The sequence below is a fragment of the Physeter macrocephalus genome, chromosome 7 (genome assembly GCF_002837175.3).
Source record: "Physeter macrocephalus isolate SW-GA chromosome 7, ASM283717v5, whole genome shotgun sequence".
Taxonomy (NCBI): Eukaryota; Metazoa; Chordata; class Mammalia; order Artiodactyla; family Physeteridae; genus Physeter; species Physeter macrocephalus.
In genome coordinates this window covers 113,031,345-113,043,451 of record NC_041220.1, presented here as the reverse complement: position 1 = coordinate 113,043,451, position 12,107 = coordinate 113,031,345, and the positions used below count along the sequence as shown (strand labels likewise).

At 41.9% G+C, this 12,107-nt stretch overlaps 1 protein-coding gene across 9 annotated transcripts in view; it reads right to left on the bottom strand.

The window, feature by feature from the left end:
- SGMS2 (sphingomyelin synthase 2) overlaps positions 1-12,107 on the bottom strand; it is an 87,809-nt gene that overhangs the window by 11,828 nt on the left and 63,874 nt on the right. For 8 of the 9 annotated variants that reach the window (XM_007100590.4, XM_055086165.1, XM_007100586.4 and 5 more), the window contains 2 exons: positions 8,828-9,527; positions 4,896-5,013 (listed from right to left, as the gene is read on the bottom strand). In XM_007100590.4, the coding sequence (XP_007100652.1) occupies positions 4,896-5,013; positions 8,828-9,282 (573 nt within the window). In that variant the 5' untranslated portion in view covers positions 9,283-9,527. Of the gene's footprint in view, positions 1-4,895; positions 5,014-8,827; positions 9,528-12,107 lie in introns of those variants that run through there. The other variant, XM_055086167.1, reaches the window with a different exon arrangement.

The window sequence follows — 12,107 nt, the reverse complement described above, 5'->3', positions numbered from 1 at the left end:
TTACTAATAATACATTTTAGTGGTGCTGTGTCCTTGGGCAAAGCTTTTAAAAATACTAACAACCAATGACTTCACCACAATTATGGACTAAAAAGATCAAAGCTCCTTTCTTTCCTCTTTGCAGGGGGAGGTTGGGGTTTCAGATGGCTAATACTTGATTCGGCTGCACTCCACATTACTAATATTCTACAGTGTATTCATACCTTGTGTTAGGTGGGCAACCTAAAGTGTGCAGATAGCTGTATTAACATCTGATCAAAACGTTTACAGTTAAAAAGAGCTGCGATACATTAACTAATTTAAACGGGCTTGAAAATGACGGATTAGGGAGGTACTGGCAGCTTTAAAATGAGTAGCTCGATGAGGAAAAACATCCTCCAAAGCAATAACCTGCGTGCTGTGGCAGGAAAGGTCAGGAAAGAGCTCCCTGGGCAAGGGTGGAGAAGCCCCGAGAAGCTGTCGTGATGACATGGGGAACAATGATGGGTTAGGGCAGGAGTTTGAGGCAAACAGTCAAAAGTTCATATCCCGTTAAAACTTAAGCATACAGGTGTCACTTACATGTGGAATCTGAAAAATACAACGAACTAGTAAAATAACAAAAAAGGAAGCAGACTCACAGATACAGGGAACAAACTAGTGGTTACCAGTGGGGAGGGAAGGGAGAGGGGTAATATAGGGGTGAGGGAGTGGGAGGTACAAACTACTGGGTGTAAGATCGGCTCAAGGATGCATTGTACAACACGGGGAATAGAGTCAATAATTTGGTAATAACTGTAAATGGAGTGTAACCTTTAAAAATTGTATTAAAAAACCGCCCCCCAAAACCCAAACCTTAAGCATACAGGAAGGAGTAGTGGACTGAGATAGAATATACGGGAAAATGGAATACTGAAACACTGTAGGGCCGGACGGAGGGTTTCCCATCAGTCTAATATCAAGGGAATAGGTTTAGAAAATCAAAGAATGACACTCAGAAATAAAATGGAATCAAAGTATACACAAGAAGAGAAATATAGAAAGACCATTAATGACTATTTTCACTTGGGACCGGAGGCACAGTTGTAAGATACAGTGCTTTTCCTACTCAGCGGTGATCCTTCTGGGCAACTGGCCCCTGAAGCATGGACAGGCCAGTCATGACGGTGGCAAACTGTTTGGTGGTGTACACAGGTAGTGTCTAGTCCAAGTAGACGTGTAGTGGTGAAGGAGGGTAAGATGTGTACAGATGGAGGAGAAGACAGTCTAGGAGTAGAGAAATTGAGTCTCCAAAGCAGGTGGGAAACCATCCTATATGGTAAAATGGAAATTAGGGCAGGATTCCTTGCCTAAAACTTTCCTGATGAAAAATAACTTATGAATCTGGAAAGCTTTCTGGTATTCAGGTGACCCTTGTAAAAAGGCAAACACATCGTGATCGGGTGATAGTTGAGAATAAGGCTCTGCAGCAGAAAATGACATGAAACAGGATTAGAGGGCAGCGTGAGAAACTGGAGGTTTCAAAGAAACTCAGCTTTCTTCAAGAGTTTGCTTAGGCCGAGCCCAGCTGGCAAAACCAAGAGAACATGTGCATTTTATCAAGAATTGACAGTCCTTAAACCAAACGTGCCAAGTAACAGGTGACCCTGCCTTGAAAAGACAGGGTCTTTTCAGGCAGGAAAGGATCCATACCCGGAGAAGATAAGGACTGTTGACAGAAGTTGCAGGACTCACTTCAGGTGCCCCTCGGGAAAGGCGTACTGCAAACCACATAAAATGACGCGAAAGCCCTTGATGTGGAGGATAGAATCTAGCATGAGCTTTATCAGATCAGCCACAGACCTTCAGGAATTTCTGGTTGTGCGGTTGGTACAAACAACTGTCAACAATGAGATCAAATAGAAAGGTACAGACACTCCGCCTGACCATTGTGTTCCCAGTTTAAAGAACACATTATTCATTTCAAAACTAGAATAATATTTTTTTATCCACTGACCCACCCCAACTCAATACTCGAATTTTCTAAGGGCAGAAACACTTAAATTTCTTTACTAGAAAGAAATTTAGATGGATCAAAAGGCATAATTAAACCAGGAGCTAAAATGCTGCCACACATTCTCTTCTTCCCCCTTTCTTTCAGCAGTGTTGGTGTATTGAGATTTCCGACAGCATCTGATTCCATATGCCTTCACAGAACAGAGGAAGGACTCCCTTCTTGCCTTTTCTGTACTTTCTCAGTTCTTAATTCCTCAGTCCTGTCACTGCTATCTTAAGATGTCAGATCATGCTCAGCATAAATGTTAAACAGAACTTCAAGAAAGGAAATTTTAAAAGAGGGCTGAAAGAAAACTGGGAAGGGAGAGGGTAATCGTGAGAGCTGGCATTGACAGATTATTTTCTAGTTCTGTTCTATTTCATTGAGGCCCTCTATCACACACGACTAAAGACTCTAGTTCCTCTTAATTTCCTCATTTTTCAGACCCATTCTATGCCATTCCTGGATATGAAACTGAAGATGTAGAAAACCAGGAAGAGAAGCATTGATCATAACAGCCAAAACAGACAGAGCTCAGTGTCCTCAAGGGTTCCTCAAACTATGACCTCCACACAACATTTCCCACAAAAATAAATTAGGTACAAGAGAGCCCAACTTGGCTGCGGCCAAACCAGAAACCTTACCATCCACACCATCCCTTCAATTTAGAAGAGAAGTCCTTTGGACCTCTATGGTCAGGATGACAGGGGAGCTTTCTCAGGGAAAGGAATGTAGCTGTGCCAGCCCAACATTCCTGTGGCAAAAGGGGTTTGAGAAGCTAAATCATTTCATGTGAGTTCTAATAACTAGGTCAATATCTATTTAAGCACAATTTTCAGAACTCAAATTTTGCAACTGCAAACTAAAACTTGGGTGTGTGACATGAAGCAGTTCGTTAAGCCAAGGACTTAAAGTAAACCATAGGATAGAGAAGGGGGAAGACAACTGGAAAACTGTGAGAGCCAAGGGTTCCACTAAGGGCCTATCACTGTGATGGCTTCTGTGATCACATCCACTACGTAACAAGTGATGTGAGGCATCAGTGACTAGTCAGATAACCTTCCATAGCAAGTGGCTTCAGTATACACAGTTCTGTCATTGCTCTCTGTCACTAACGGCATTCTAGAGTCAGCAACAAAGGAGACAGATAGATTATCTAATAGTTTTGTAACCACAAAAATCTAAGGAGCACTCAAAGCCAGCGGCTGAACCACATTTAGGATGCAATTCTGCCTCTTGTTCTAGAAGACCACATCACCTCTACTGAAACAAATTGATTTGTGTTTCTTTTACTGAACCACGATCCAGGCACCAACAGCCTGCTGATGCTTCAGGAAAAGGTCTTAGGTCTTGACGTCTGAACACAGGGGCTGTTCCCAGAGCTTCCACTGTGAACATCTGTAGCTTGGTTATCCAGCAGTACATGTGCTCTTGTGGCTTCTGAAAATTGCAACTTTTCCACAGAAGATAATCTTTACATGCTTTCTGTAATCATAGCAATTCATCCCTGCAAAGCTCACCCGTTACTAGGATGGGCTTGCCTTCTTTCCTGTGGCCATTTCTTCATTTAACCCATTGCCATAACCCCTTAGAAGTGTTTATTATGCTCCTGAACTTCTCCCATGACTTAAATTAGTTTCACTAAAAATCAGTCAATGTTTAAATTCAATACGTACACTGTTTTCATTACAGACACTTTCTGCTTTGATGGCTTTGGAAAATTATAGCTTCTCCAAACCACACCTATATTTGGTGAAGGAGACTGTTGACTTCTTCAGAACAACTCTATTTTTCCTTCCACCTTGGACATCTGCTTAGTGTTCAGTTAACTATGATAGACTTCATTCCCTTGCCCAGAAAGCACATGATTTGTAAGTTTCCTTTTTAAACCAGGGCACACTGGGGTCTAAGATGATTAATAGCTCTCTTGAGAAATGACTACCTGGAGAAACTATAAATCCTGCTTACAACAGTTTCAGTATCCATTCTCACACTCTATCTCAGTGAAAGGCCGCTCGATCCTTCCATTTACTAAAAACTCTGAGGTCATCCTTGACTTCTTTCTCTTAAACCCACATCCAACTTATTAGCACATCCTGTTGGCTCTACCTTCAAAATATATCCCGAGTCAAACGGCTTCTCCTCATTTCCACTGCCACCACCAAGGTTCAAGTTCCTACAATGGGCACAGAGGCCCTGTGAGATCTGTGGCTGCATCATCTCAACTCTTCATAACTCTACGCAGCCACACGTGTCTCCCTGCTCTTCCCTGAATGCACTATGATTAAGTTATTTCCTTGTCCTGGAGTTCTCACCCCATTCACATGGCTCACTCCCTCATCTTGGCCGCCCAAAAGCTTTCTTACTGAAGAAGTTTTTCCTGACCACTCTATACATTAGTACCTACCCTCAGAGTCCCTTTCACCCTTACTCAGCTTTACTGTTCTCCATCTGAGAGCCACCTGACTTACCACCATGTAACAAGTTATGACTTCACTTAACTGTCGCCATCCTTCAATAAGAATATACGTTCTCGGAGGAGGAGAACTGTGTTTTGGTCATTGCTGTTACACAGTGCCTGGTATATAACAGGAACTTAATACTTTCAAAATGAATTCATGAATGAGTAAATGAGAAGGCAAAAATGCAGAGTCAAAGACCCAACAGTAACTTCCAGTTAGCAGAAAATGAAATTTTTATGCACAAACATATACATTTTATGAACACATTTTAATGTTTCCCCCCAAAATCTAAAGCAAAACTAAATATGCTAGATTTCAATTAACATATATGAACGTGTCTAGGAGAATGTATAACAGAGAGCAGGTGTTCAATCACTGTTTGCTTAATGTCCTCTAAATGGTAATTCAGAGGGGCTTACCTTTGGAGCGCACTGGAAATGCATTCCAGGCACAGGGAGAGTAGTAACGTACATCGTGATACAGCGATACAGGTACAAAGTTCCAATGATAAAAAAGAATCTGCGCCCTACTATTGACCTAAAGGAAAAATAGGGATGGGGAAAAATAGGTTTACTGGGGTTTTTTGCTCCTAAGGCAACATAAAATAATGTTTAACAGAATAAAGAATAATTGCAGTTTTCAGAACTGAAGATTCACATACTGCAATGAATCTAGGTGGGTTGGGCCCCAAAGGAATGAGCCTCTGGGGAGAGGGGGTGTTCAAGTAGATTAAGGGTTTTACACAACTACCACTCCTAAAAAAGGCCCTCTTTGCCAGAGAATTCAATGAACCTCTCTATGTTGCCAGTCAACTCACTGCATTAATAAACCCTCTCTTGAGAACACAGCAGAGGTATCAGCGAGCCACGGTCGCAGAGGAATTAACTAATGAGCTAAGGTGATACGACATAATTAGGCACATAGGGAAATGGGACAACTCTTTTAACCTAAGTTATATAAGCAAGGTTTATTTGGGGACTATCCAAAAATATTCTGACAACTTAGGCATGAACTATTTTGTCTATGACTATAGAGATTTTCAGAGAATTATATTTTGAAGATGTTCAAAGTGTCCTCGTGCATTTAAGGACATTTAAGAGTGAAGCTGTCAACTGATTAGTTTACCCTGATTTTATGCAATCTTGATCAAAAGAGGTTAAAAAAAAAGAATCCCACAAGTCCTTTTTCACTTTATATGTTTCGGTGAAGACAGTTGTCTTGACTAACATTAGTCCCTGTCCTTCGCCCCCTAAGTCGTCAGTCTAAGGCAGTGGTTCCCAGAAGCTGGCTTTGAGCACACTGTCCTCCAAAGGGAAGGGTTCTGCCCATCGGTACCACTGGCTCTTGGGTACCTGAATGGGCATCAAGAATTCTGAAGATGGGCTTCCCTGGTGGCGCAGTGGTTGAGAGTCCGCCTGCCGATGCAGGAGACACGGGTTCGTGCCCCGGTCCGGGAAGATCCCACATGCCTTGGAGCGGCTGGGCCTGTGAGCCCCGGCCGCTGCGCCTGCGCGTCCGGAGCCTGTGCTCCGCAACGGGAGAGGCCACAACAGCGAGAGGGCCGCGTACCGCAAAAAAAAAGAATTCTGAAGATGACTCTGTTGTGTAGTTAGAGGTGGACCTATAAACTCTGGGATCTATAAAGATGGCTGGGATCCACAAAGCCCCTAGAATTACTAGTTGTAACTTCCCTGGTACATAAAATATGTTAACTCCAGGTCTCCCATTTTCAGAGCTCTCAAACTTCCAAAACCAGGGATCAAAAACCTCTGGAAAAACAGGCAATTTTAGGCATGTGGAATATTTTAAGTTTTCTCCAAGACTGTGGTCTGCCATGGATCAAGGTCTAATTCAGGTAACTGTTAGGACTTCTAAAGAATCATGTACAAATATAATTTTAGCTGCCTGTCTCCAAGAGCTATTTTAAGGAGATTCCAGGGTTTCTGGGGTCAAAAAATAGAGAGAAACACCTTGACTAGTTGATGAAAGTACCTATTTCTTGCAAGGCATCTCTTTCAAAGGCTTGCTATTCTAGCCCTGCCTTTTCTAGTACTGAAAAGGAACAGGTAATGAACATTGCTGAGTGCTTCCATTTGGTTAAGTGAAAAGCTATTCTCCCTTGATTCAAAACCAGGTTCAAAAAGAGTGCTGAATTGTGCTCCATGCTGTTAGACAAGGTGAAGTAATAAGCAGGAATTATTATGGGTCAATTTTATTCATTCCAGTATTCAGAGTTCAGCTGTACTCAGAACAGAAAATTAACTTAGAGGTGAAACATGCACTCCGCAGCCTTATTTAAAGAACTACTGCCAGTGATTTTTTTTTCCCCATAGCTTTAAAGGTGTTTTAAGTGAGAGAGTGAGAGTGAAGGAGAGAGAACAACTAGAATTTCTTATTCAGCTGGAATGTTCAAAATGGGTTATAAAAATTACTCTACCAGTTACTAAAATGTAAGATCCAATTCTATATGAAAAGTAAAAAGGAAAATTAGTGTGATTTCCCCAAGTTTTTGCTGGTGGATTGTGACCCAAACAGTGGCTATCATTAAAACATGCGGCTGGCCTGTGTGAAAACAAGTTTTGACATGGTAAAACCGAAGTTGGCACCGGAGAGACAGGTAACAACTGTCCTCTACGTGAAGATGCAAATACACCGGAACTGTACTGCAGGCTGGAAGCCAGCTACTTACCCGGCCCTGGGAAATTTCTCTTTCACACACATATACAAATAAAACTTTGCTCTAAAACAAAGGAGAGAGCAAATATCTTTGGCCTGAGCAGTCTCTCTCACATTCAGTGTCAATTCCAGACACTAAAAAGGAAAACGCTAAAGTTCAACAGCTACACTGTTTGCTTTTAGCGTAAAGCACGTTATAACTAACAACTTTAGCGTAAAGTTCCCCTACTCGGTAAAAGACAATTGACAGCTATGTCTTTTACTTATACATTATTAAGAGAAATATTTTAAAGAAAATGCTTAGGAATGACTTCAGTTTGTGGAATAAGTTTTCAAAACTGCACACCTGCATGTGGGGAACTCTTTAACAAAGACAGACTGAACTCTTCAAATCTCAAAGCAACAACCAATTGAAAGAACAATATAGACTAAATTCCTCTTCAAAAAATGATCTTGGGGCTTCCCTGGTGGCGCAGTGGTTGCGCGTCCGCCTGCCGATGCAGGGGACACGGGTTCGAGCCCCGGTCCGGGAAGATCCCACGTGCCACGGAGCAGCTGGGCCCGTGAGCCACGGCCGCTGAGCCTGCGCGTCCGGAGCCTGTGCTCCGCAACGGGAGAGGCCACGGCAGTGAGAGGCCCGCGTACCACAGAAAAAAAAAAAAAAAAATGATCTTGTGGCATTACTACTAAAACCCTATTTGACTCTGAAGTGTATGGACTATATCAGCATGTATTATACTTTCAAAAGCCTCCGTTTATGGGCAATGTTTTAATTAAACTTTAATTATTAGAATTTAATTTAATTATTAGAATCTTAGTAGAGAAAAAACATCTGAATGAGGGCTGAGGAGAAAAGGGGAATTGAGGGGCCTTTTTTCTCAATGGATTAGCAGTCAGAATTCAACAGGGAAGCAGAAATAACCACCTCAGAGCTGTGTCCTATTTTTAAAGCAAAAGTACCTGGCTTACTACACTTCCTGACTCCTGCTATTCTAAAATGGGAAGACTGAAACCAATGAACTAAATGCTCCTTTGTGATGGCTTGAGGAAACCAGAAGGCACGTTTACTTTAGAAATCTAAAACCCAAACCGCATGGACCCAGTTCTAAATGCAGTTTATTAAACAAACTCTTGTGACTGGATTGCCAAAAGGCAAAAGGAAAAGACACGTAAAATTCGAGAACTCTTGAAGAGAGGCAAACCTGAAAGCCTGCCATTGACTATAGACCAATATAGTCATCACATTATGAGTAACAGAGAAAAAAGCTTCCCAGCCTACAACTTTCCCCACCTGTCAAGAGCCTGGAATAACGCAAGCATGATGAAGTGAATGTTATTCCTTTCCAAGGCTCTTAATGTATCATGCAAATACCATAGTGCCAAGTTGCTTGAAATTAGAACTGCACCTTAAATTTACAAAGTCTGAATCATCCACCACAGTACTTCTGCACCTTCACACACAGTTGCCACTTTCATACAGTTGCTCAATAAATGCTTATGGAATAATGACTGGATTTACTCAAGGTTGTAGATCTTTCTATTGATTCTTTTCATTAAGTGCCTGGATAAGACTGCATTTATCTGATAAAACCGAGAAAGATCATTTCAATTACACACCGGCTCACTAAAATATAAACTCATGGCAAATCCCCAAAACATGTTAGACCTTACTTACTTGTATCTCAGAAATAGCCACTGGGTGATCCATAATCCAACTAATATAATTCCATTTATTTCTGATACAGAAAATGCCCATTTCACCCGATCTATGTAATCAAAAAACTTGTCTGGGAGTGGAGGGCTGAGCTCCTTGGGAGGGACCCTCTCATGCACAACCGTGATCATGACGGTTGTCAGGACAAGGTTGAAAAGAGCGTACACGAAGGCAATGCCCGTTTTCCACCACTCTAGGGGAAATTTGTTCCTCGATTCCGTGGGCATAGCAATTTGGATATAGTCCGGGTACTTTTTGGTGCCCTTTCGCAACCCATTGGATAAACTCTTAGGTTTACCATTGCCATTTTTGTTCTCTTCTTCAACAGGTTCAGCAGGTCTTGCGTAAGTGTTTGCAGGATCGTTGGTTTGGTTTTCCATATGTTCTTCAAGTTTTGCTGTCTCTATGATATCCATTGTCCTCCGGTCTTCAGATCAAAAAGGAGATGGTAAAGTTCTTGTTCTTTGTGGGAACTCAACTTTTTTTAATCATTCTACTGCCAAGATCAACATGGACTCTTACAACTGATTCTGTTTCCTAGTACAAAACATAGAGGGTCTCCATCGGACTACTGTTCCTCCTGGACAACCATCTGCTGTACATTCACCGCTTTCAGGAAAGGAAGGCAATTTTCTTTCCCCCAAAGATGTTACTAACCCACCTGTAAAAACAAAACAGAACTATGTTCAGAAACTGTGCTTGTCCAGTTGTCAAGCATCCAAAACAAAAACATTATCAAAATAAGGAAACAAATACCAAAGCCATTTGCTTTATAAATGTATCGTCAGAACATAGTTAAAGCTGCTGAGATGGAGTTTATTTATAAAACATTGAGGGACTTCCCTGGTGGTGCAGTGGTTAAGAATCCACCCGCCAATGCAGGAGACACGGGTTCGAGCCCTGGTCTGGGAAGATCCCACATGCCGTAGAGCAACTAAGTCCGTGTGCCACAACTACTCAGCCTTTGCTCTAGAGCCCAAGAGCCACAACTACTGAACCCAAGTGCCACAACTACTGAAGCCTGTGTGCCTAGAGCCCGTGCTCTGCGACGAGAGAAGCCACCACAACGAGAAGCCCGCGCACCACCATGAAGAGTAGCCCCCGCTCGCCGCAACTGGAGAAAGTCCACACACAGCAACAAAGACCCAACACAGGCAAAAATAAATAAATAAAAATAGAACATTGAATTGTTTCATCTTGGAATTCTTCTCTTTTTGAGCTGATGTCAGGTATAAATAGGAAAATTTTAATAAACAATTCCTTTTAAATTTCTATAAATAAAAGTCAGGACCCAGCATTGCAAACACTTCATCAGACACTATCATTTGATGCAAACCATGAAGTCATAATAAGCTAGAACCCACCCAGAGATCACATCATTCCTTCCTAAGACTGCGTCTTTTCTATGAACCTTAAAGGATAAAAAACTGTGATGAATTGCTTACATGCATAGAATAATTGTTATTCTCTGCATTTGTCAAAACGGTCAACTTTCTACTTTCATTTTAAAAACTGGAATCTTTTTAAGTGACTACTTTTCAGAACATATTCAAGAACTATGCATTCAAGATAACTTTAAATGGCACTACCTCCGTTTATCCTTTTATATTCAGAGATGCACACCATACAGAAGGAAAGCTAACAGCCTTCAAAATAACACAGTGAAAAGATACACAAAGCCTTATTAGCTATGCCCATTTAGGGAGAAATTCTACTCGTTACTGGAAGGATAAAATAATTCACTACAACTAACATGGTAAATTAGTAACTGACAACATTTCGATACAGTCACAACAATTTCTACCAAACAACAGAAACGCGGACCCCGAGGACCAGCTCGGGGCACTTTTACCCACCAAGACACCAGTGATGAAAGGTGCCCTCTGCTTAAAGCTCCACAGGCTCTAAAGAGTGAAGATTTCTCCACAACACAGAGCGCCAGCACCACCTCTTTTATATGTGCCGGCAACACGGCCCCAGCTGTTGTCAATTTAGGAAAGCAGTCTTTTCATCGCGATCCAGAACCCAGCTGCCTGAAGAAGTTTTCAAACCTCGTAATTAGACCCCACCCAGAGTACACTGCACAACTTAAGCACAATCCTCTGCATTTTAAAGACCTCCCCTTCAGGGTAACTTCAGGGGAGAAAAATAGGGAGGAGGAAAAACTCAAAGTGGTGACAGCTAAGCCTTTGTTTAACGAAAGAAAAAGGGGGAAAAAAAAGTTAAAAGGGCACAGTCAGTATGGACAGGCAATACTTCTTGACAGTTGTGAATGGCAAATAGATGATCAACCACAAATGTTTATTGTGCACCTAAATGTCCCAGCACTGAGGAATATGTGGGTGCCATTAAAAGGAGTTTCAAGAAAAAAAACAAAAACACTGACCTGAACATTCACCCAAAGAGCTTGAAGTCTAGCTGAAGAGACGGAACTAAAATAGCAAAACTTTGGAGAAGACTGACTGGCATATTGTTAAGACGAAGAAGGATGAGGTGGATCGCTAGATCAAAATGTATCCTTAGCTGTATCCCTAAAGAAGTGTCCACAGAAAGTCACTGTCCATTTCCGAGGAAGCGAAAGCAAGAGGAAAGTTAGCCTGGCGGGGAAACAGAGGATCACTAAGAGATGGAGAATGGCTAAGAGGTAGTACCAAAAATTTTGGACCTCTCACCTTTCTACTGTTCTGCCCCTGTGAAAAGCCCCCAGATACTAATGCCTCAGAGCAGGATGACAAAGGACCAGGGCCCCTCTCCGTAAAAGAAGACTGACAGAGATTCTCTACAGTGCCCTAGCTCAGTGTTGTAGGACAAGTATAATGAAGAGGTGCCTGAGTAAGGCATTTTCAGAAACAAACCTTCAACGCCATGGACAACTACTTCTAATGGAGGTACCAAAGCACTAACTCAGCCATTGCCTGTCTCTCGTTACCAACTTCAGGCTACAGCACTCATAGCATCTTGCAAAACTATTATCCAAATTCCGTCCAACTTTACTACTACGCATCTGCTCCGAGCCTGGTGTCTATAGGGGAAAGAAGCTTGTTGATTTTGAAACCGAAGTCCACCAGCGGACATACAGATGGTCTTTAAAAAGGTAGCTACCTAGTTCTAGAACACAGAATGTAGAACAGAAAAAAAAGTTACTTTTTTTTTTTTTTTTTTTTTTTTTTTTTTTAAAGAGGAAGCGTTCAGGGCTTCCCTGGTGGCGCAGTTGTTGAGAGTCCGCCTGCCGATGCAGGGG